The sequence below is a fragment of the Amblyomma maculatum genome, chromosome 3, assembly GCF_055883805.1.
Source record: "Amblyomma maculatum isolate TAMU_Amacu chromosome 3, ASM5588380v1, whole genome shotgun sequence".
NCBI classification, from domain to species: Eukaryota; Metazoa; Arthropoda; class Arachnida; order Ixodida; family Ixodidae; genus Amblyomma; species Amblyomma maculatum.
In genome coordinates this window covers 157320428-157346817 of record NC_139346.1, presented here as the reverse complement: position 1 = coordinate 157346817, position 26390 = coordinate 157320428, and the positions used below count along the sequence as shown (strand labels likewise).

At 42.8% G+C, this 26390-nt stretch overlaps 2 protein-coding genes across 2 annotated transcripts in view; one reads left to right on the top strand and one right to left on the bottom strand.

The window, feature by feature from the left end:
- The window catches only part of LOC146196598 (uncharacterized), a 65064-nt gene that overhangs the window by 7024 nt on the left and 31650 nt on the right, over positions 1-26390 (top strand). The window lies entirely within an intron of this gene.
- LOC146196599 (ATP-dependent DNA/RNA helicase DHX36-like) overlaps positions 3204-26390 on the bottom strand; it is a 38188-nt gene continuing 15001 nt past the window's right edge. Inside the window, exons 14-25 of the mRNA XM_084598361.1 lie at positions 26264-26384; positions 25651-25794; positions 24487-24604; positions 22949-23051; positions 22198-22367; positions 16748-16834; positions 16546-16623; positions 14726-14825; positions 11723-11804; positions 11147-11270; positions 8101-8241; positions 3204-3996 (exon numbers count right to left, since the gene is read on the bottom strand). Of these exons, the coding sequence (XP_084454487.1) occupies positions 3793-3996; positions 8101-8241; positions 11147-11270; positions 11723-11804; positions 14726-14825; positions 16546-16623; positions 16748-16834; positions 22198-22367; positions 22949-23051; positions 24487-24604; positions 25651-25794; positions 26264-26384 (1472 nt within the window). The 3' untranslated portion in view covers positions 3204-3792. The remainder of the gene's footprint in view (positions 3997-8100; positions 8242-11146; positions 11271-11722; positions 11805-14725; positions 14826-16545; positions 16624-16747; positions 16835-22197; positions 22368-22948; positions 23052-24486; positions 24605-25650; positions 25795-26263; positions 26385-26390) is intronic.

Sequence of the window (26390 nt, the reverse complement as noted above, 5' to 3'; positions counted from 1 at the left end):
TGTCCACAGCCATCGAATGGGCCAGCATATAACCAAAGGTCTCCATAGCCTGCGACACGCTAGCTAACTTTTCTCAATCCTCCACCCTTATTCACAATGAAATTTTATCAGCCTCAGCGGTAATGCAAACAGTACACGGTATGCTAAATGTGCCTAATGAGTGATCACCATCACATGGGTGAAAACTGGTTAATGGATGCCATGGATGCTCGAAAATGCCGATTCACACGACAGACTACGAGGAACCTTCCACCCTTCCACCCCATGAGGTTAGCACCTAGCCTGCAATTATGGTCCCACTGCAAGTGTTGTAGTATTACGCTAAATAAAGACTATGCCTGTTACTAATATTACTAGACTCCAGAGAAGGCAAAGGTCAAAGGAAAGGCCACAATCAGATTAGAATTGGGCGATGCTTTTCCCCCATGTGGGTCAGCCTACCACCATACCTTAGACAGTGGAAACAAGTAACGTGACGCCTGGCCCACGGTTCGACGGCCCGTCATGTGAACAGAGAACTGTTCTCTAGCGGCGGGCTCTGAAATAATTTCGACTACCTGGGAATCTTTAACGTGCACTGACAGCGCACAGTACATGAACGCCTGTACATTTTGCCACCATTCAAAATGACAACTCTTAAGAAACGTCCACAAACGCGCCATGCTTACAGGCGATGTTTCGAGCACGTGTACTCTGTTCAACCAGTTCAAACCACTTTGTTTTGGGTCATCATCGGAGCAAATAGGTGCATAATCACGATGCCATCGCTTGCACTACTGTTTCCAGCCACCAGTCCAGCACCACTTTTATCTTGATTATTTGCATTCCAATTACTACACTCAACTATGTCAGTGCATTCTTTTTCTTAACAACCCGCATCACTTTCTTTTATGTCCACAGCTCCTTTCTTTGCACTTCCACGCTCCATAGTTTGCTTCAAGTTCGTTGAAGAGCTGTTTTTTTCTTGATGGCCTTTGAGCCTGTTATTAGTGGTTACTTTAGCTGCCCTGAAGAGCTCCAGTAAAAAGAATTCACACTAACAGTTCTGAATATAACGTGACATGAATTCTGAAGCATAATTTGATGTCTGCGGCGGTATTTCTCAGACTCTTTGTTCTCAATCTGGAATTTAGTATTCTCCACCAGAGAAAGTTAGGGGCCTTATGTATGGCATTGATAAAAGTTCTCTTTTTTACTACTTGTGATCACCTGTTTTCGTATAACGATAAGCTTGCCACTCAATGCTACAAGAGGAGTCCCTGAATGCTGATTTCACTAAATTGCATTTGTGAACCAGCTATCACTGAATCTTGCTTTGCACTATTCTAACCTAAAACAATTCACTCAACCTGTAGTACGTAAAAGCAAATAAGGGGTTGATGATCGGCTACCATTTCTGGACATCGTAAAATAAGATGGCAAACGTCTGCATTTAGTGCCGTCAGGAAAAGCTGGCACACTAGCAGGTACATGGACTTCAGATCACTGCACTTTGTATTTCATGAGAAAGCAGTTGTTGCTTCATTTGTGTGTCAAGCTGAAATATCTGCTCAAACCTGGAAAACAGAGATAACTGCACTTTGTATTTCATGAAAAGGCAGTTGTTGCTTCACTTGTATTTCAAGCTGAAATATCTGTTCAAGCCTGGAGAACAGAGCAGCTGACCAGGCTACCACTCCCACCCGTCTTCAGGCCATCCTCATTCCTTTACTGTTTGAAAGATTGCCTTGCCCACCCAGTGCTGCAACTACCTATCCAAATGACCAGAAGAAAATGAAAAGAACTGCTGAGTTCTGTATATCCCCTATATAAGTAAAAGCTCGTTCCACAGATTTCAATTGCACAAAGTGATTACTGCACATGTTCCTAAGCACCAGCTGTGGCACCTTACAAGCCATTGTAGTAACGGTAAAGACATGTTAGCAAATAAACTTTCAGGTTAATATTTTTGTGTGGGCTGGTAGGTTAAAAATTTAGTTAAGTAGGCAGCGTCGAAAGAACGAAGAACAATAATGAAGGCATGCTGATGACAGGACAGGTGGTCTTTTTGCGGTGTCTAATTTCCACGATGTTCAACTGACCAGCCCATGCAAAGATATTAATCGATACTATTTCTCCAATATTGGACTCCTTTCTTTTACAACAAATCGAACAAGAAGCGGCCATCATATGTGTCAATTTCATCACCGTTATAACCCGCAAATGAAGGGTCCTGTAATACTACTTCAGATAAAAGCTAGTGCCCCTCAAAATCAAGGCCAAGTTTGGGCTTCTTCAATCTTCTTGGGGACAGAAACAACAAAAAAAAAACAATGGCACCTGTCCTGCCATCTACATGTCCTCATTGTCATCCTCATTTTTTTTTCATGCTGCCTACTTTTCCCAAAAAACTTTCAGGTGTTGTATACACTATCTCACTTGCTGATTGTGGCATATATTGTTAGGAGAAGACGAAGTGTTTTCCTCCCTGGCCTTGCAGCAGAGGCAGATGTAGTTGACGATGAGGAACTGTCCCTTGGTGCTACTAGCCACTATGTCAGTCATCCTGTAAATACATTAAACCTTCACGTAACAACTTGGTGGAGGTTTGACCGTTGTTTCCAGTGTCAGCCTCCGCATGATGGAACTCTGCAGCGGTTGCAAGATTTACTACCCGATGATGCCCCAGGATACCGTTTCCGCACTAACCGGGGAATCGCCATCGGTCTTCCTCATCCACCCACGCGATCCTGGCTGTTTTACTGGTACGGACACAGCAGGCATCGAAGAATGGCTACACAAGTATGAACGTGTCAGCACGTACAATCAATGGGACCCTACACTCATGCTAGCCAATGTTGTTTTCTACCTCGAGGTTACGGCACTACACTGGTACGAGATTCGCAAAGAGTATTTGATATGTTGGGATACTTGCAAATAGAAGCTCCGTGAACTCTTTGGAAAACCGATCGTTCGACAGCTCACTGCGAAGAGACTCCTCGCAGTGAGCCGTGCCCAGACATCTACCGAATCTTATGTGGCCTACATTCAGGATGTTCTTGCCCCTTGTCACAAAGTAGATGATGAAATGTCTGAATGTAACAATATCAAATCACTGCAGCAGGCGATTTAGGTGGGATTGAAGTACCCCAGCAGTGATGTTCCCAAACAGCTGAAAATTGTTTGTGAAGGATTCAACCTACATGCCCGATTTTATAATAGTACACAATGGTCCACACTTCAGTGAATAACCGCAAAATAATTTTCTGAAGTATATGCACATAGTATTTTATAAATACTTCGGGTATACACACACAAAAAAATGGTCAACCACTGAAACTCTTGTTAATCTTCACTATATTTACAATTCTCATAGTGTGAAATATTACATTAAAGAAATAAATCCATGCAAAAATGGTTATATAAATGCTACTACAGAACCCTATACTTAGTATAACTAAGCATGATTTCTGTATGTAAACAAGGGCATATTCTAATACAAATATGCAACTACATGCCATTAATAACCATAAGTAAACAAAATCAGTATAAAGATGTCCAAGGGCAATGCAACAAGTCTCAAATAAGCAGTCAATTAAACCAGGGAAATAGAATATCTGTACAAAATAGGATAAATTGTATCAAAAGCACCCATGAGATAGACGAAAAACTGAAGACGAGGAGCAAAGAATGACTCAAAGAGAAAATGTGCAGTTGCAAGAAATGTACGCAGAAAAGCATATTCAATATGCTCAATTTTTTTTCCATTCTCAGCAGAGCAGTATGATGAGCTGGACTGTTCTAATGGTCTTCCTAAGCTTCGTCCATCACTTTGAAGCCATCATTATCATCATTGAATGCTTCGTCTGACATCTCTGGTACAAAAGTGGTCTCAACTGTCAAGACCTTGATGATGGTGGCAAGCAAGTCTTGCTGGCTCTTAGACATGGCCCCTGCCTGAAGGCCAGGGGCAGCAATCTTCTTCTCAAGGATGCGGTCAAACTCTTGTCTCAAATCCTGCAAACATAAATAAAGGGGGAAGAAGCCAAATTGAACCTTGGCTGCACAGACATCAGGAAGTCTACAGTGTACAGGTGTAACATGAAAATAGCTCAGTAGCAACAAAAAAAACAAGCAAAGACCTCAAGAGCAGTACAAAAATTAAGGCATAAATTATTGCCGAACAAAAATACTAAGAGTGATTCTGAGTAAATCATGACAGATCAAACGGTTTGAAGCCAACAAGCCTGAACCCCATATCAATTACTTTTGCAAACCATCTTTTCTAGTCCTTTGATGTGACTTGATGAGAAAGTAGCCTTTACAATAGAAGTGACGATACAATCAGAGTAGATGGCATGGCAAAATCAGAGCAAAATACTGCTTACATCACCTCAAAACCAAAAATTACCCCAGCCTCACCAGTGACATTAAACTGGCCTTTCTTATTTCATTATATCATTTCTGCCATTCTCTTCTTGCAAGTTATGGCTGACTCTGAGCAACATATCCTTTATGCAAATGCAAGATGCAGCAAGCCTGCTGGTATGCTATCAGTCATTAAATTTCCTGCCAAAACTCAAATGCATACATGGACAAGATACTAAGGAGCTCCAAAGTCTTGCGGAGGTACACGATTTGTGCATATAACAAGCGTACAGAAGCTTGTAGTGCTTTGACCCCCTTGCAAGTGTATTAAACTGCAGGTGTTCTTTAAACACTTATAATTTCTTTTATGTAACTAGCGCAATAAACTGCTACTTCACAAACACCACATATATACCGCATATTTTCATGTAATGGCCATAACTTTCTTTTTCTTCAAGATCTGGGGTGAAAATGCGGTTAAAAAGGCAAAAAAAAAATTTTTTTTTTGGTGGTAGCTGCCTTTAGTAAATTAAATACCTGAATTAGTTGTCAGAAGAGATGATAGCAGGTGGCTCATAAGCCCTCAAGGCATAGAAACAAACAGAGGCTTGATGCATTTCTATTTTGAGATCGCATGTGATTACAAAACAAGCCAGAAAAGTCAACAGGCAGATAATGGTGGTAATGGCTCTACGCACTGCCTATTCTTGATTACCATAAAACCCACATATTGTACTATAACACAAACTTGCACAGCTATCATACAAGAAGTAAATTTGGGGTAGCCAAAATAGATAAGAAATTCTCATCCATGTATGATGCAAGCAAGGAAAGCTCACTAAAAGCATTTACGTATTTCCATCGAATTTCGTGTATGCACTCTGTGCTTGAGCACCTAATGCCACCTATGCCAGATGTCAAATAGGGCCATGTATCTTCACGTGCCGGTGCTGGTTCGTTCCCCTTCTCATGCCAACACGCTTGGTCAGACAATATCACACATCATGAGGAGAAAAGCAGCTCACATTCACCCTGGCAAGTGCATAAGCCAGCTAGCATGCGCCTGTTTGCGTTTCGCACCGAGCACCATATACGGCAGGTTCGCCCAGAAAATGGTCTTGGATCCACATTTTCAAGTTTCAGTTGTGGGGATTCACAATCCCCTGCCCCCATTATAATGACTGCGCGCAATTAACACGCGTGATTACGCATGCTGTTAAGGAGGCTGGCGGAGGAGAGGGCACACTGGCCACCCCCCCTCCCCCTGCCTAATCTCCTGCGGCGACGCTGCCGCTAGAAATTCAAGAAACCCCCATACAGCTTCTTGAATTTCTTGGTTTCTCAGATTACTAGGTATCTTGGATTTGGGAACCGTCATTGTCTCATGTGTCATCTGCTTACAGTACGTTTCTAAAGATATCTTTTCACAGAGACTCTTCTTTGCAGAAGAGGACAAATACGGGCTGGTTGGTACATGCTTAAGAATCGAGTAAAGCAGCGCTAGGGGAGACGAAACACGTGAACGACAGACACATGCGCTGACTCCATTTTGGTTGCTAGTCAGCGCATGTGTCTGTCGTTCACGTGTTTCGTCTCCTCTAGCGCTGTTTTACTCGACTCTTCTTTGGTACCTCGGAACACGTTCGGTATCCTGCATTTCTTGAAAGCATGACCGACGAGCTCCTTGGAAATGATTGTCAAGCATGCACAATCTAGCTGTGTGGTGTAGCCAGCATGGCTACAGAAGCCCATGAGAGACCCATGCGAAATTCCGAGTGCTCCAGTGCTGCGGTGTTGCTTTAGTAGTCCTAACATTGTGTGAGGTGCACTTGTCCTGCTTCTTACGGCATGTGTCACGAGAACTGTGGTGAAATGGCTTTACAAGCGAAATCATCGAAACAGTTCACAAACACCACTGCTAGATAGCGCCTCCATTCACTGGAAGCCTGATGATGATAACATAGAATAATAATGAGGCCAGAACTGCAGATATGGGGTGGAAATTGGACCTAATAAAATTTTGCGTGTCCCCTACTAGTAGCAATTGAAACAAATAGTGGAATTCCCGCATCTCATAAATAGTGCCATCAACCTTCTTGCAATCATTGGTGTGGCTTGTGCACGAACAATATTTAAAAAATATTTTTTTAAGAAGAAAGAGCATAACAATGCATCAGGCATTTTGCCCAGCATAAACAGTTAACAAGGCAGCACTGAGTAATATTATCAATGCCCAGAAAGTACCACAGTACTAGTGATTCTAGGGCCAAAAGCTTCGGTGACAAAGAATACAGCAAGGTTGTTTATGGTGCTCTCTGCCAAATAGATCCATGAAAGCAAGAAGGCAGGAAGATAAGATTCTTGACAACATCAAAAAGTGTTGAAAAGGAAAGGAGCTTTGGCACGCCAGCCAACATTGCGACAAGAGGACTTGCCTTCGTCTGAGCGGAAGCCATGCATTCTAAGACAAGACTGCTTGTCGAAGCGCTGGCTGGCAGACTGAGGCTACCACACAGCCCTTGTTTTGCTTTATTCCACAGAGGGGAAAGAGGAGTTACACAAATATAGGGATTGTACTCTTCGGTTCAAACCGGAAAGAAAAAATAATGAACAAATGTATGCCGAATTAAATTTTCAAAACTCACTTTTAACGGATAAAGGTCAGTATTCGAGGAATGTAATGCATAGCTAACTGGCTGCTGTGAATGAGTTACATTTAGTCAAAGTTGAGAATTAACTACTTATGGAAGCCAGGGGCATGATGATATGGTGGATAAGCAGGGCAGTTGTGCAATTTGAGGTATTACCACCACAGCATTAATGGTCCCGCCTCACGAAAATCCAGAGTACTAGTTGGCATTGTTGGATTTGTGAGCAAAACATCATGAGCATTGCTTCGGCAGATGGTGGTTGGCAGGTGACATGGCTGGTAGTGAATGGTCAGTGGATTGTGTCCCATTATAAGACCACATGACATGGCAAGTGTTGTCCATTTGGGCTCTTTCTTTAAGGTGGAAGGGAAGATGGGAATCGAATTTTCCTGGACACTCAGGTGAACTGTAAGACACAATACTCCTAGGCCACGCAGGCATGGGGTTGTCTTTCACGCTACTAGATAGCTTACGACTGCAAGCTTATCAATAGTATGTGCAAGATAATAGAGACACAAATTAAACTGTTAGTGATAAGGGCACAACAAAACACACGTACACAAATGAGGATTCGAACGAGAACCCACAAACAGGAGCCATTAACAATATCAAGCACAACAGCCCGATGATAACATGGCAAGCTTTTTCCTAGAAGTAAGCTTCTACTTGGATTTTTGGTCAACCAGCTTTTTCACTGCCATCTCTCTTTTTTAATGAAGGCAGCAATTCCTTCTGCGGGCACGGTCCCAAGTACCACCATTTGCACATTAAATACTACTAAGTAACATGTCCATGCTGACAATGATGCCAATCACCTTAAACAACTTTCAACTCAAAGGATAATGTCTGCCTTAATTGACCAAAGACAAGACTGAAAATAGCCTTTGTGGCAACAATAGAAGTAAAACTATATTTTCGCTGGCATACTGTTGATTGAGTACTACTACATTAAAAGGTTGTATTGTGATGATAGCAGCACATGACTGGAGAGGCAAGCACACCAAGAGGAGCTCTTCTGTCACTACAAATGTCCACACAAGCAGCCTTAAAGCGTAGCCTACAAACTTCACAAAGGTTTGTATCGTAACCTTGGGAAACGCACCTGAACAAGTTCAGCCAGGCTGTCATCACAGTGGAACGTGATCCAGTTGTCAAGTGTGATGGTGTCTCCACTGTGCCTGAAAAAGCCTCCGAACAGCAACAGCGCAATGGGGTAGATGGGGGTGATGTCATGCAGGAATGTCTACAGAATGGAAGAAAAAGAAAGCAATTCTCAAGTTGGGTCTTTCAGTTTTTCCAGCTTTTGACCCCGAGTCCGTCCCGCACTGCCAAATGACCTGCTCAAACATGGAATGGAAAATAAATAATTATCACAAGCCACAAGTGTCAACTGTTGAACGAATATTTTCCATATGGCTGCAATAAGATATGCCCAAACTGCCATAACATATGCCCACTCACGTCAGGGGCTACGTTCAGACAGTATCTGCAAGGATAAAATCCCTGGGAGCACAAAATGCACAAACTGGCCAAAATGACATGTAATTGTGTTGATGTAGTAGCAATAAAGAATGTGAAGTCAAGCTGCCTGTGTTTGTTCTGCTAAGCTTCTCGTTTTAAATAGCCTTCAGTGGCCTGCAATCCTCACTACCTCGAAAAGTCAAATGTCATTTTCCTACCTGAAATGCGTAAAAGTACATTCTGCTTGTTAATAACAGAAATTAATATAATGTCCAGTGCTTCTGGTTCAGGTTCCTACGCAACTGTGGCAATGCCACAGCTGCTAGAAAAAAGTGCAAGCAACTATTCCAAAAGTGACATGCCTACAAGATTCTGTGTTATTTTTTACAGTCAAAAGTGTCACTGTCATGAAGGATCTCAAGGTGCCTGTAACGTGCAAGTACTTCACTGGACTGTAACTTTGACGCATCTTTACTCACTTAGAACCACAAAAATTAGCATGAAAAATTAATATCAGTGAAAAGTTTTACTAAAATTGAGACTGGGAATCTAACTGCTATGCTGTTAAAGGAAAAAATTAGGTTTACTATAATAATACTCACAATTATTAGTAGGTGGACATGTTCCACATAAACTAGAAATGACCATATTTCACATAAATTTTGGTTTAGGTTCGGTTTACAGGGTTTAACGTCCCAAAGCGACTCTGGCTATGAGAGGCATCGTGGAGGGCTCTGGAAATTTCGACTACCTGGAGACATTTAAAGTGCGCTAATATCACACAGCACACGAACGCCATGATTTTCACCTCAATCAAAAAGCAGCTGCTACAGCCAGGATTCGATCCCACGTCCTCGGGCACAGCCGTTGAGCGCCCTAACCACTGCACCACCCCAGCTAGGCTATTTCACACAGAGTAAAGCCTCACTAATTCGGACTTCAAAAAATGTAGAGAAAATGGCCAGGTTATTCAAACGTCTATTTTATGAAGGCCCTCCAAGTCACTGCCAAAAAAATGTCTGCATCGCACAAAATTTATTTGAAAAGCAAAGCATTTGTAGGCTACCTCTGACATAAGAACTGTGCCACAACAAAGATTTTTCACAGTTCTGTGAAACGTTTACTGTATGCATACAAAAAGGAGGGTTCAAGCAGCGCTGCCTTATGGTGCAATGATTCATTAGTTGCAGTGTCTCCTAAAATCATTGGTGTCGCATTGGCATAAACAACAAAAAGCAAACGCTGAGCATGCATTTTCAGCAGTTCCGGCCCAAAGAAAGAGAACGCAAAGAGAACAAAACACAAAGAGGCTTTCAAGAAAAAAATCAGCAGCAATGCATCAATTAGTTTCTGAAATGGCCTGTAAACTCAGACAGCCAAATAGCACAAGAGTTACTGCAAAGGCTCCCAGAGGAGCCAAAGCTTCACGCAATTTTTCCCTGCGCCAGCTGCAACCATTTGACTCCAAATCATTCATGCAATGCTGAGAAACTGGCTCCCCGCACCATTTGGCCATACAGTTCCCAACTGTCAGGCATTTCTTTGTTGCCTGCCCATACATATTCCTTAGAAAGACTGTTCCTTACCCAGAAAATGCAGTTTTATGAATAATCATTCATCGTGTTTATCAAATGGTAATTATGACCTATACCGTTTAGAACGGATGGTGCCAGCCACCCACAATTCTGATAACATGTTCAGATAGGTCAGCATGCCACCTGCTTACAACCAAGAAGCGATCTTGCTTTACGAAAACAGCATCTTTCTCCAAGTAAACCAAGTCTGACATGCAAGCGATGACCGGTGTAATCAAGCAACTGCCATAACCACTGAATCATAAGTGGCTCCTGCGCTTTCCTCTCATGACTTGGATGCATAGCTAGCATAAGCCCGTGAACAGAGACACAAAGGGAACATAAGGACACAACAAGCACTCGCTTCAACCTATTTGTAACTCTAGAAAACAAATACGGAGCAAGAGAAAGTAGAAAATCAGAAAAAATGCTAATGCCAAAATCAATAACAGAAATAAATAAAAGATCATAAAACTAAAGAAAATAATTTTCGCTTTACCAACTCGCCCAGATACTAGAATTTAACTTGAATGCTTTTGCTGGCCACTACACAGGCTTATGCACAACTCTCGCTCCCATATGGAGCTTACACAGTAACTCTAATCGATGCAAGATGGGTGGCGACCGCTAAGGCAAGCTAGTGTAAAGCTAAAAAAAGAAAAATGAAATGAAACAGAAACACTATGGTCCAGGCCATTTTACCATCAAGCAACAGCGGGGCTTTTGTCATCCCCCCCACACCTGCCACTTACATGTACATCCCAGAGGCACAAGCAACAAAACACCGCAAAATTCAGGCTTCAAGAGAGAAGTACAGATGATTTAACAGGTGTGAAACACTCTATTTAAAGAGTCAGACATCACTAACTGACATGGTCATTTTCTGGAACTCACTGACAGTCCAAACTGTGTGGATTTCTGACCTAAAAGCTTATGATTAACGCTACCTTACTGCACTGCAAAATATTTAGAATAAAGCTTGCAAATATGCTAACATACAAATTTTCTGCAGTGTGCGTGTGCATGATAAATGACAAACTACAGAACACTTTTTTTCTTCAAAAATCTGCTAACTTACACAACAGCACCCCATGACTGCTACAATGCTCTTACCTTCGTAGACCGAATTTTTGTGTAATAAGCGAACCACTGGGTGTCGAAGTTTGAACCAGATACATTTACAGACTTCGGATGTAATTCAGCCTTCTTGTCAGTCTTTGTAGAGCAACTCACAAGCCTGCAAAGGACACCAGAACAGAAACAACCAAGCTTAAAATCCTGATTACACAAAATGTTTCAGAGCAAAAGAATGCGAACACATATTGCGACGCTACAGGACCTTACAGTTATCAAACATACTGTTTATGAAGCTTCCTGCCCTTCAGTAAGTATGGATAAAGTGAAACCAAATTGCACAGAGACGTGAACCTCAATTTTACACCGTTCTTAGGCATCAAATATTAAACCACGGCCTGCTTATGAAACAAAATATCAACACGCACAGTTGATGATGCCACACTGCCAAAGGTTAGCTAGCAAGGATTAAAACACACACACATACAAAGATTCTGCAAAATGCCCTAGAAATATAATGTCAGCACAAGCTGAAAACTCAGTGGCCGCTAAATAGTGGCCATCAGTGTCAAGGGGAAAAAAGTAAAGGAAAAAAGGGTAAAGAAGCCACACAACCTCGTATTTCTCCTAAAATAGCCCTTGGCCACATTTGGGTAAAGACCAGCACAGATGACAGCTTGCAGAACCCTCAGGTTATCTGCACAGGAACAAGACAAGAATTACCGGCTATTGATATACCTCACCTGTAAAGTATATATAATGTGCACAAGAAATAGTAATAACCCACACTCGTACTCGGCTTCAACTATTAGTTTTCTTGACGTGACAGTGTCGCTTAACGGTGAAAAACTACTTGCCTTTATAAGAAACCCACTGACTGTCAACAGAACCTTCACTTCAACAGCGGCCAAGTAAAGCTTTGCAAAGCCGGTATTCCATACAGTCAGGCCGTTCATTTTAAAAGGATATTGTTACGGGACGGCAAGCCAATGAACACAAAGAACAGAGAGATGATGTCCGATGACTGTGAGATGATTTAATGAATCGCGGCAGGCCTAGCGCAAGCACTCCTACCCTCACTATTGCCTGTTTCTTCCTCATCCGTGACATAAGCCGGGGCCACCGAGCGACCATCTCGATCGTAGACGTGGGAGTTTGCCGATGTAGATGAGACCCATGGCATGAAGATGGGTGTGACTAAGTGGCTGAAGAAGAAGAGGAAGAAGACAATGGCTTGCCGCCACAATGATTCCCGATGAAGCCTGGCCCAGGACACTTTCAGGCCACAGGTCGCCAAGACCCGATGGCGGAGGCCCCAGCACACACCGCATGGCATGGGCAGGGGTGATGTCTTCGAGTGTAGCGGTGTCTTGGGTCGTGGGGTCTTGGTCATTGCGGTCTTTTGTTGGCACATCGGGTCAGTGAGTTCATATGGTGTTCGGCTCTCTTGTCATGTCTTGTGGTTGTGTGGGTGGTGTCTCGTGTCAGTCCTTCCTTCGTTGTGTCTTGTGGTTGGGTGGGGGTGATGAGGCGGTGGAACAGCGAGACTTTCCGGCAACGGCGCAAGAAGACACAGGGCACCGAAGCTCTGGGCCAGGATGAGGAGAGATGAATTTCCTAGGACCTCCAACCAAATGTTACGGGATAGCAAGCCGATGAACACAAAGAACAGAGAGATGATGACCAATGACTGTAAGATAATTTATTTAATCGCACCGGGCCTAGCGCGAGCGCTCCTGCCCGCGCCACTATCCACTTCTTCCTCGTTTGTAACAATATGTTCTGAACCATTTGGCTTCTACGGGAAAAGTGAAGAACTTTGACGCGTTCTAACAGAACAAAAATATTCCGCAAAAGGTAACTGACGATGGCCTGAAACGCGCGGACGCTCTTGACCGCGAGTTGTTACTTTATTCAACAAACTATCCTGTCTCGAAACAGCAAACTAAGTTTTAACCTACTCAGCCTCTCTCCTTAATGTAACAGGTATTCTAAGGAGACATCACAACATCCTGATGCAAAGTGACTGCCTAAAAAACATTTTCCGGGAACCGCCCCGAGTTGTATTCAGACGTGCTAAAAATTTGCGTGATTTTCCTGGCTGTGCACCATTCAGTCCCGATTTTACTGGCTGTGCACCATGCAATAAATCTCGCTGTAAAATACATTCCCAAATGACGTCATCAGTAGCTGTTAGCACTGCTTCCAACAACCGTATAAAAGTTAAAGGCAGTTTCATCTGTGACACTGCCAATGCAATTTACCTGCAATCTACGTCAATTTATGTCTGTAATTTACGTCTTTTAGATTACGTTTTAACAATCACAAGGCACACAGTACAAGCCTACCCAAGCTACCACTGTCCAAGCATGTAAGCATTCAAGACCATTCAATTGATCAATTAAAGATCATTGTTTTGGAATCTGGGTTTAGATCACACCACGACAGTGAGGTCAGAGAATCATTTTTATAATTCACAAGTTTAAGGCTGAAATGTAAGAACACTATGTTGCCTATCAAAGTAACACTATTTCTGCAACTTCGAAAGATCAGTAGGAAGATGACTAGCATCTTTATTATTCCGTAAAAAAAAATGTTCCACATATGACCAAAGGAGACCCTTGTGTCATGTCTTCTTCACTTTTCAAGTTGCTCATGTTATTTACTTCTGTGTGGTCTCAGTTCGCTCTTTTTTTTTAAGCGAAAGCTCCACTACGCTAGGTAGTTCGAGCCGTCGAGTATACATGGTTTGCACCTTGAGGGAGATTTAGAGGTCAGACTTCTGTGTTAAGCCTGGTGGTCGCCATGCGATTTTGGGACACAACCACATAGGCCACCAAATGGCCTGTGACCACTGTCAAGGTCAAGTGAGGTGCCGTTGGGTATGAACGGTTTTCACCTTAAGGGAGATTTAGAGGTCAAACTTCTGCATCAAGCCTGGTGGTCACCATGTGACTCTGGGGCAGAATCACGTAGGCCACCAAGTGCCTCATGACCAAGGTCAAGGTCACGTGATTCTGGTGGTCGCCATGTAGGCCACCAAGTGGCCCGTGACCACTGCCAAGGTCAAGCTCACGTGAGGTGACATCAGTGTGACAGGAAAATAGAAGGCGCTAGAGGGGCAATAGGTGTACAAATAGGAGAGGCTCCTGCCTTGGTTACAACACCGATCGAGATGGAGGAGGACGAACACCCTGCTACAGTAGTGTGTAATAACGTGAAGAAGGCAGGTCAGAATGAGGCCTTGAAAAGGCGGCGTGCTGCCGAAGAGACCGATGAAGAATGGCCAAGTGCCATTGTTTTCATGTTATTTTAAACCATTTGTAATCTGCTAATCTGCATCACGAAGTATGTGTGACTGCATGAGTGTTACTTATTTTAGTTTTGAATTATTATTAGATGGTCATCGTCATAAATACTGATACTGATAAACCTAGCATATAAATATAGGACACTGGCCATAACCTAGTTTCTTCCTACAAAAGCTGGTCCCGCGGCAGAAGTGTCAATACATTCTCTCTTTCTTCACCACATCTGAAATTACTTTTAACATGTTTTCAACCATGCCAAAGAATCCTCTTTTTCCTATATGTATATGAAGCAATGAATATATCAAACCTGAGTTGCGGTTCAGCTTTGGGGCCTTGATGTCCTGCGTATCAGTGAAGTTCAGTTCCTCCAGGTGCTGGGCAAACTGCTGCCGCATGTTAGCAAGCATCTGGAAAAGACTCATTATGATTACTCTTTGATCGTTCAAAGGCAAACACATATGCACAAAGACTATTATCAGATGTGCCCAAAGCAAGGGAATCTGCACCATTTGTGATCTGCACACACAGTTCAAATACAGTAAAGCTTCATTAATTCTGCAAGAAAAGCAAGGGGCTGTAAGAAAAGTTCAAATTAATCGGTTTTTCGAAATAACCAAACACAGCACAAACGTTGGGTTCCACGTGAAAAATTTCATTGCAAGAACGCGCTGCGTATACTCCCCGCTTTGTCCCGCAGTTTCCCACAGGATAGCATCATGGTGCACAAGCAACTTAAAGTTTTAAATTATAAATATGTTTGATACCAGCAAAGGTCAAAAGTGACATGGCGCTCCACCCTGCTTTCCACGCTTGAGTGTGACTAGAGTTTGCGAAAAATCTGCACGGCTATGTACAGCTTCGGGTTTTCAGGTGTGCACAAGCCCCTGTGATTATTATCAGAAGTTTCTCTCGCACACCGGACCACTCATAACGTGTACCAATGATCTTACACCCCGAAAATATGTCGACCGAACTTTGGATGGTTGCTTTTCTTAAGAGAGGTTGACTTTACGCAAGAGTACTTACAATAATCTGTCGACCAAATTTTGGATGGTTGCTTTTCTTAAGAAAGGTTGACTTTACGCAAGAGTACTTACAATAATCGAGGTGTTATTAATCTAACTCTCTAGTCATAGCACACCACTGAAAGAAATGGCACAAGCCAGCGTTACGTGCAGTCAATCTGCCGCGAGCCAGGAGCAAGAATGCAATGTTGCAGGGCATGCGCTGCACCTGCTATAGACAGGAGGTGCCCGATGCCAGCGCTTCCACTGTATGCTGCCTTGACCATGGGCCAGCCAGAAATGAGTGATGAGTGCACGCAGTGCCGTCTCAAGTGCCGTCGTGCCTTGAAGCACTGACATCACATACTTTAAAAATGGTATTCATGGCTGCCCAGAACTAAAGCATGTCTTTTTCTCTGCAGGCATGCACTCCTGCAGTCCGCAACCCGTGTGCATGCCGCGCGTGCGTGTGTGTGCGTGCGTGCATGTGTGCGTGTGTGGTTGCGTTGGCTTAAATTAAGGGGTTTTAGGTCCCAAAAAGACTCAGGCTATGAGAGACGCTGTAGTGGAGGGCTCCGGAAATTTCGGCTACCTGGGGTTCTTTAACGTACGCTGACATCACTCAGCAACACAGTACCTTGCTCTCTCTCTCTCTCACACACACACACACACACACTGTGTGTATGTGTGCATGTGTTCTTGTACTGGGAGCTAGGAAGACGGGAACTGCCATAGAAGATGGCAATCGATTGTAGCCCAAACATGATTATGCACAATGCTTTTTCGCAGCTGGTCTTCTGTCGCTTTGCCATGAAGGAAACTTCCCCCCTAGCAACAGTGCTTGATGCCAAGTAATGGTTCTCAGAGTTGCACTACTGGCTACAACTTGCTTTTGGAAAAAAAAAAAGTAACTATAAGTAATTGATTGCAGGGAAAAGTAACCCAAATACTAGAATGATATCACTAGGAAAATTATCCGAATAACTGCGAAATTATTGAAAAAATGTAACTAGGTTACAAGTGATCAACTACTACTTGTAATGCATTTGGTGCAACTGAATGACGAGTAATAAGTTTAAAGTGAGAGCTTTTGATAGGATATATGTGAACAGCATGTATTTACATTAAGTGTGCTCCTTGAGAGAAAGTTTTCGTAGCAGAACTCATTGCCCTGCCGCATTGCCATAGCATCCTCCCATTCCTGCAAGCAAAAAAAGAAAGGAAGAATTAGGGAAGTGCTCACAGCCTAATGACAAAGGCTTCAAAGGTTGTTGTCTTATTCACAAGTATACCCATGCATGGAAATGCACGCACGAGACCCTTACTGCGAAAACATTGGCCAGCATCATGTGGTCACTTTTGGTACCTCTCGCAAATTTCTTTTTCACTTCATCCACCAGCCTTTCTTTTCCCTGGGAAAGATGACAGGAAAAACAAGAAAGGATAGTGTAAATGTCGTAATGATGCAAACAAAAAAATAACATACTATAAGATATTCACCAGGATTACTTAGTGCAGTTTTCTGGGGTTTTTTCCTCCAGGCAAACAATGCCAAATGCATCCCCACCCCTCGTGGGAACACCATTCAAGCTGTGTTTGGCTGTTTGTGATTAGCCCATTAGCAAGAAAAAATGAGACAACCCAATTAGCATGCTGCTAAAGTCAAGTTCCAGAGAATTCTTCAAATTGTTGCAGTGATGGAAGTACCTCATCACATGACGTGTGGCAAGGTGATCTGTACATACGTGAAAAATTATTTACCAAGCCATGCTGTTAACTCCGCAGGGCCATAAGAACTGCATAACAGACTAATTGGATAATATGAGTACAGTAATATTACAGCAGCAGTACTTCAGTGCATATGCAACGGTAATGCTGCAACACCCCACAGCATATTTCAAAAGGCTAGTGACCTTTCATACGAATGCTCATTTCAAGGACACTCTGAAACACTACATAGCCTTTTCCATCTTTTGCCAACTCTGCTGAAGCTGCTTGTTGGCGAAGGACCACAAATCCGTAAAATGACTTTATTAAAAAGCAAGTGTTATTAGATTTTCTTGCTGTATAATAACTCATTTGCAAAAGCCAGCAAGATTAGGGATGTGCGAAGATTCAAAATCCTCAAATAGCGAATCGAATATCTTCAAAACTATTACCCACATAACTCAAATTGTGCATTTTGGAAATTAACTGAAATGGATCGAATACAGTCGAACCCGGATATATCAAACTCGAAGGGGATCGCAAAATGATTCGATATACAGAAATTGGCTTGAGACGCCACTTGCGATCGTGAAAAATGATACTGTATTTGTCGTGTAATCAACCAATATGCAGATATTATTCAAGTAATCAACCAATGCAGATATTATCCAACTATCGCCCAATATCCTTAACTTCGTAGTCATGTAAGTTACTTGAACACATAATTCATATGCACATTTCAGAATTTCTTGGAGCTAACAACATTTTGTGTAAATATCAGCATGGTTTTCGGCGTGGGTTTAGCACCATTTCTCAACTTGTTGAATTTGCACATTACATTGCTGGTTCCCTTGATATCTGCTCTCAGGTTGACGCTTTATTTATCGATCTATCTAAAGCCTTCGATACGGTTCTTCACACTAAGCTTCTTTGTAAGCTGAATGCAATACTTAATAACCCCTCACCAGTGAATTGGATATCAAGTTTTCTTTCTTATCGGAGGCAATATGTCACTTTCAACTAGTGTTCATCTGAAGCTGCTGACATATCATCTGGCGTGCCACAAGGATCTGTGCTGGGGCCACTGCTATTCTTATTATACATCAATGATTTGCCACAAAATATTTTTTCTAAAATACGCTTGTATGCAGATGACTAAGCCCGTTATACCTAGTGGCACAGAGGCAAAATATTTTATGTTTTTTTTGGGGAAGCCTCACCATATTGTATATGTATGCAGATGACTGTGTTGTGTACGGATCAATTAACTCACCTGATTATCACGAGCGACTGAATGCTTCATTTTCGCCATTCTGCTCATGGCGCGAAACATGGAAAATGCAAATAAATTTTCGTAAATCTGTCTCATGTCGTTCAGTAACAGAGCAGCCCCATTACCTTACTTTTATTCATTCAATGGCGAATCTTTGAAACGGGTGTCTGAATACAAATATTTAGGTGTTCTTTTTACATCTAATTTGTCGTGGTCAAAACACATTAACCCAATATGCAACAATGCATTGCGGAGGCTGGGGTACCTGAAACGGTCTTTTTTACATCTAATTTGTCGTGGTCAAAACACATTAACCCAATATGCAACAATGCATTGCGGAGGCTGGGGTACCTGAAACGGTCTTTTTCTGTTGCCCCTCAAGAAACTAAACTGGTTACTTCTAAAGCTCTAATCCATCCACTTTTAGAGTATAGGTCAATAATTTGGAATCCTCATAAACAAACCGACATCAATAAGCTTGACTCGGTACAAAGAAAATCAGTGCGGTTTATATGCCGAAGGTGTGATAGGAACTTCTCTCCATCATCTGCTATTCCTGACCTGAATCTTTCTCTGTTGAATACTTGTCGCCAAAAGGAGTGTTTAAAGTATTTCTACAATATTGTTCATTCATCGCGTTTCGCACTATTGAATGAATACCTACAGTTTTCAAAGCCTTCATCTACAAGGAACTACCATTCATTGAATGTGTTGCCAATTTATGCACGCACAGACGCTTTAAACTTTAGCTTCTTTTCTCGTGTCATAGAGAGCTGGAATTTTCTGCCCGGTGATGTCCGCTCATTGCCATTAGAACACTTTCTGAGCATTGTTGGAAATTCCTGATTATGTTGTTTATTGTTATGCTGTATGACGTTGGCTGCTTGGCAGTTAATCGTTTGATTGCTGCTAACTCCTGACTCTACCGCTAACTCATTGTACTGTTTGCTTGCTGTTGACAGTTGATTATGCTGTACTTTTCCCCACTCCTGCAATAGCCCCTGATGGGGCTGCAGTATTAGTACACAAATAAATAAATAAATAAAACTTGCATAATGAACCCAATTCCCACTTTTGCCCCCTAGAATTTGAAAAAAAAAAAAAATAAAGCGTTCGGTGGCGCTTCCCTCCGTTTCGGCTGTCGCATCCACAGCTCATTTATTGGCAGCGTGCAAAGATGCTGCACAGCAATAACGTCACAGCGTGTCTATGTTTTGACTATACTTTTGATCCTGCGGTGGAGGGGAGCGAGTTTGACCGGTGAAATTGATTTCGATATACGACGCAGCTTTCCTATACTTTTACATGGGAGTTTCAAGGGCATACTATAAGAGTTCGATATAACCAGAATTCGAATTATCCAGGTTCGATATATCCGGGTCCGACTGTATACATATATTATGAACTTTTCTAATACTTTTGAAATAACTGGCACAAGGTTAGAATAAGGCCCAGAATTGTATTTTTCTTGCGACAAATATTTGAAAAACAGGACCCACACCCAACGCTGCGTGCAATCATACAGCGATCAGTATGCACGGGATGGTGCAAGTTCAGTGCCGCTAGGCAGTTCATTCATATGGCACCATTCATAATCCTCTAAAACTGAAGGAAGTGGCAAGGCTCAGGCAAGTTTAGGAACCTTGCCTTATTCCCGATCTCGAGCTGCTTTGGCTCGTATGTACTATCGCCTGTCTCCGGTCCTGAGGTGTGGCTATGGTTTATGCCCTATCGTTATCAATAAGAGGAGGAAATTTTTCGACGCATACAATTTGATGTTCACAAAGTTAATATACTTAATTATGTTACAACCCCCTGGTAGAGATTAGTGTTGTATTTTTTACCAGCTATAGCTTTAACTTATCCACGTTCACACCATAACACAGCTCCACTGCTGGCATTTCAGAGACTACTGCTTGCTTTGTACAATTCTACTACACAAAAACAACAAATATCAGTACAAAAACTCGATTCCTATTTGATTTGATGATATCACTATTTGATTTGATGATATCACTATTTGATTCGTATTTGATTGAATAGTGGAGGTACTACATTATTTGTATCCGATTCAGTTTGAAAAAAGTGCTATTCGCACACTCTAAGGTTTTCTGTACAACGGTCAATTTTAGTCAGCGAACCTCCCTCACACATGCTTGTATCAGCACTCTTAAGAAATGAGAAGAAAATAATAATTTGCTTCCTCAGGTGAGCTCTCAACCACACAAGAACCGACCACTCAGATATTACACAGTACCGTATTTACTCGCATAATGATCGCACTCGCGTGATGATCGCACCCCTGAATTTTGAGGTCAAAATTCCATTTTTTAAATTCCCCGCGTAATGATCGCACCCCGGACATGGAGCCGCCTGGTGGTTGATCTGCAGTCATCCCGCAGCGAATGCATTCCGACGAGTTCCCAACCTAGTCTAGTAACTTTGGAGTTCCCATGATTCCATGCTTTGCGGCGTTCGCCATTTTGCAATTCGGCAGCGTCGTAGCGTGCTTTGTGTTTTTGTGCAAGTTACACTATTTCACCATGGGGCGGTATGCCAGTTACACTGCCGCGTTCAAGCTCAAGGCTGTCGACTATGCACTGGAGCATGGCAACCGCGCTGCTGGTAGGCATTTCGGCGTGGACGAAATGAGGATACGTTATTGGAAGAAGCAGCGTGAGAAGCTGATGGCTACGAACAAGACACGGCGGGCTTTCCGTGGACCCAAAACGGGCAAGTTCCCTCGTGTTGAGGAGGCGGTCCTAGAATACGTGAGGGAGCTGCGCAAGGATGGTTGTGCAGTGTCATTAGAAATGATACAGACGCAGGCGCGCACAACTGCCAGGAAGCTGGGAATCGCCGCAAAGGATTTCCGCGCTAGCTCCGTTTGGACGACTCGCTTTATGCGACGGAATGGACTTTCCCTGAGGCGGCGGACGTCGTTGTGCCAGCGGCTCCCAGCCGCGTATGAAAGCAAAGTGATAGACTTCCATCACTTCGTCACTAGGCTTCGCGAAAAATGCTGTTACCTCATGTCGCAAATTGGAAATGCCGATCAAACTCCACTGACGTTCGACATGCCCCGGAATACAACTGTGAACGAGAAGGGTGCTCGGAGCGTCCTCGTGAAGACGTCTGGCGCAGAAAAACAGCGATGCACAGTCATGCTTGCTGTGACGGCCGACAGGCGGAAGCTGCCACCATACGTGATCTTCAAACGGAAGACTATTCCGAAGGGAAACTGTGGGATTGTGAAGATGCTCCCAGCGACGACACTGCCGTTTCCGATGAGTCGTGCAGCAGTGAAAGCGAGGATGGCGAGGATTCAGACTTTGATTAGAGTACTGACGAAAAAAAATAAATGGGCATTGTGCACTCCATGTGATGCTTAATGTGCATGTTTATTGCGAAGGTAAGACTTACTCAGCTTTTATTTTTGGTTGTAATCGAGATATATGTTCTAAGACGTCTGACCTGCAACTTGTTTGCGTTTTCGGTGCTCAAAAATTTTTTGTAGAAAATTTACCCCGCGTAATGATCGCACCCCGAAACTTGCGTCAGTATTTTAAAAAAAAAAAGTGCGATCATTATGCAAGTAAATACGGTAAGTAGGAACCATTGGTAGCAAAACCAACTTTCTAAATAAATATGCATACAACAGCCCTCCTTCACGAAGACATAGGTAGACATGTTATGATAGTTGAATGATCTACCATAACAGATCAAATAATGCCTTCCTCAGTTGACATTTTCCTGCTGTACAGTAAACAGGCAAGGCGCAACTTAAAAACTGACCAGTGGCACCATGAAGGCGTCCTTGAAACCTAGGCTTGCAGCCACTGTGAGGATGGGGTCCAGGCAGGAGAAGATGGATGCCATTATTATCATCTTGCCCGTCTGGGGCTCCAAGGGAAGCCTAGCAAGGTGGTAGCCCAAGGGCGTGAGAGTCTCATCCTCGTTTAAAGCTTTCTGGAAAGGAGACATCACGCATTAGTAATGTATACACTCAATGATCACAACACACTGGACTTTTTATTGACAAGATCAGGTTCCCTGTGGTCACACCCTTTGCTGGCCGTAATTTACAGAGCGTGGCATGCACGTCAGACCCAGCCTACCAGGAGGCATTGCTGCTTACCACACTATCTGTTAGGGCACTGCTTTTTTCTAGAAAAGAAGCTGCATACTGCCTTTACTGGGAAAGCAATAACCAAATAAATGACTAGAGCAGTAACAAATAAGAACTTCAACAAAAACTCTAAAAACGTAGTGATGGTAACTATGCAATGGCTTCCAGCAAAATACGGCAGTTTGCATGTATCCATGATATTTTGTTCAGCTGCAACACCTTCCTTGTTTCCTCAAAATTGTGCTACCTATCTAGCTCTTTTCATTGTGCACTACCTAAAGAATACTACTAATCTTGTCTTTAAGTTTCCTCATATTTAACCAAGCCAAAAATATACCTTAACTGGCTGACCACGCTTCACACAATATTGCAACCACCATGGTGAAAAAAAAGTTGTAGGCAGGCTACAATGTGCACTTGCCAGAGAAATTAAAAACTGGAGAGAAAGATGCAAGGCCTCAGAAGATGGTGGGTTAATAGCCTTTTGGAGAAACGCTTCGGCACTGCCCAGCTTCAATATCTGGAAAAAAAATCAAAAGGCAGACGGAACCTCAATCATAACTGCATTTTGTTAGGCAAGTTTTTAAGCTGCAAACATAGCCCCTGTGCCATAATTCGCATCAGAGATCACCAGAAGCTTGCTAGTTTGGAATGCACAACTATAAGTTACAGTCAAGGGTTCTCAAACTGGGCAACACGGAACCCAGGGGTTCTATGAGCTGCTTTTGAGAGTTCCGCGAGCTCCCACTGAAGGCATGGGTCGTACAGCATGTTCAGCCAAGAACGAAAAGCGTCACAGACGTTTTTCTGGGTGTTTCAGTGTTCTGCCACAAAGCCCAATTGCGTAAAAAAGAACAGAATCAGCTGAAGTAGAAAACTGCACCTAGACCGTGCAGACGCAGAGCAGGGGGCAGCAGATAACCAATAAAATCCGACTGAGACGTCCTTTGATACTGAGCACAACTTAACCAGTGAGGCCACATTAGAGTTGTAACTACAGGTTTCTGCATTTTTGTTTAGGGTTTAGGTGTCTGAGCGTGGTGAGCGAGAGGTGGGCGATTAATGAAAAGCTTATTGCAAAAAAGAAGAAATCAAACTAATGCCTACAAATGTGAAATAAGCTAGAGAACTAAAGCAACATCGCCTGACTGTGATGGCGAGGGGACTCCTTGGGACATAATGATGGCTGTCGGAGTCCCGTGAGGCAAAAAAAGTTTGAGAACCCCTAGCTGCAATAGCAATAAAGAATAACAGCAGAACAATGTTACAAATATTAGCACTAGCAATACAGGTTATATGCAGTACATAGGAAAGAAGCTAGCTCAAAACAAAGAAGCAAAGTTACTTGGTGATCATGTCACACAGAGCTCACCTTTCTTCTTCAAGATAGTTATGTAAAAAGGATCCCCTAAAAGTTCAAACTAAACACAACAGTTAGCATATCATATGGTAAGGCGAGAGCAATGTGATCAACAGCACAAAGTGGGAATGGTGTTTGTATGTAATGTTTTTGTTAGTAAGTTAGCTATATGGAGCTTTATGGCACATAAGCAACTGCGGCTATCATATGCCAAACACTGGGTTAAATGTCTAGATAACTATAACTGGCATAAAAAATTGGATTTCTTGACAAACGTTAAAACTTGTGAAAAATGAACAAGTGCACGTTTGCCTAAAAGCAGTGCTGGATGAAATGGGATGTGTTGACTGTGAAATAAGGCAAAATATTTTTTCCTTGGGTCTTTGGGTTTTGTGTATGTGATTAAAATGTGATTAACAGTGAGCTCAAGAAACATGGCACAAGAAAAAATGCCATGTGTCAGAAATGCAAGTCTTTTGAGACAGTTGCTGCTGCGCCAAGCCGTTTTGTAAAGAAAAGCAACTGCAGATAGGATGGCCCCCACCAAATGTAAGTGTTTGTCCACCTTCTTGACAAACTCTAGAGCTGGCCTCACCTTGATTTTGAGAATGAGAGTCTCCAGTCTAGTCCTCAGCATCTCCGGCAGTTGGTACGCATCCAGCTGGGAATCCCTCCATGATGTGTACAGGCGGTAGCAAACACCCGGCTGCACCCTGGTAAGGCAAGGCATGAAACACTTAACACAACCTCTCTAATAGTCCCATCAAGAAAGGCTAAAAATGTGGGTGTGTATGCAACTAAATGGCCATCTTAAAGAATTGTAAAACATTCTACATCCACAAACAAAAAAAATATGACATTTCCTCATCTGTTGCTGCTATGCTGTCTGCCCTTAATGCTGAAGCGAAAAGGAATGTGTGGCCGTATTAAACTGGACGACTGAAAGGTTGACAAGGAAGATGTTCGAATATTTAGGGGAATCCCCCAAGGTGGAGTAGATTTGTAATATGGGAGTAATTACTCATTAACATACGCCCAAGTGCAGCCATGTGGCTGCAAAGGAAAGCTACACAGCTTTCTCAGAGACTTTGTAGTTAAAGAAAACTTCGTCGTAGTTAAAGAAAAATTTCACTATGAAGTTTCTGAGAAAGCTGTATAGCTTTCCTTTGCAGCCGTATGGCTGCACTTCGGTGGATGTCAATGAGTAATTACTCTCTTATTACAAATCTACTCCACCTTAGGAGATTCCCCTAAATATTTGAACAACACCGTTCCCACTTCGAGTTATTGATCAATTTGCTTTTGCCCTGCCATCTGCTCTACTGAACTTCCTGGTTAGCTCAGTTGGTAGAGCGACTGCCCTGGAAAGGTGGTGGTCCCGGGTTTGATCCCGATTAGGACGAATTTTTCTTTAACTACGAAGTTTCTGAGAAAGCTGTATAGCTTTCCTTTGCAGTCGTATGGCTGCACTTGGGTGGATGTAAATGAATAATTACTCCCTTATTACATGGAAGATGAACTGCATTGGTATGCCTATGGCTACATTCTGGACCTTGCATTCGTCATCACAGTACACTCTCAGCAAAAGTTGTTCAGTTTGAACCCAGTTTTGCTGGTCACACATTTAAGAGCCTCGCGTGGTTCTTCTGAAGCTTTCTGCTGTAGCATACCTCAGTGGCCACACCATTGCTTTCGCATTGAAAATTCCATCAATCAGAATCAAATCAAACAAGAGTGCAGATCAGAATAAATGCCGCACCTTCCTGCTCTTCCTTTGCGCTGCTGGGCATTTGCCTTGGACACCCACTCGGCAGCAAGGGTGGCCAAGTTGCTCTCCACGTCAAAGTTAGACATCTTGATCTTGCCACAATCGATCACATATACGACATCATTGATGGTTATGCTGGAAAGGAAGAAATGAGCAAGGCATCACGGCCTCTGCCTTTTTGTGTGTTTTCAAAGCAGTTTACTTCAAATCAAATCATCAAAGTCAGGCATACCATGGTATAATGCAATTATATTCAAGAGATAAACTGAAGCATGGAACTTGCACACAAGAATGACTCCACTGCTATACTCTTGTAGTGCACTCAAAGAAAAAGATTGGTCATATTGGTGCTGAACAAGGAAGAGCACTCAGCATGTAAAAAAAAAAATGGCTAAAGATTTTGTAGGTAACCTTGCAACTAATTTGTTTGACACAGTGAATACATGTTTAAGAGCGGCATCAAAGTTGCAAAGACACTGAAGAGTTCAGCAGGTAGTCCCATTTGTATTTTCCCTGTCCATTATTATTAAGTTCATCACGACTCGCAAAACCAGTGCGTACCACAATTACAGCAGCACAACCTATATTTTCCAAACAGCCTTACCTTGTCTCGGCAATGTTGGTGGCCAGGACTATTTTGCGAATTCCAGCGGGAGGCTTATTGAACACCTCTCTCTGGTTGACGGTTGGCATCATGGAGTGCAACGGTATGATCAGTGAAGAACCTGATC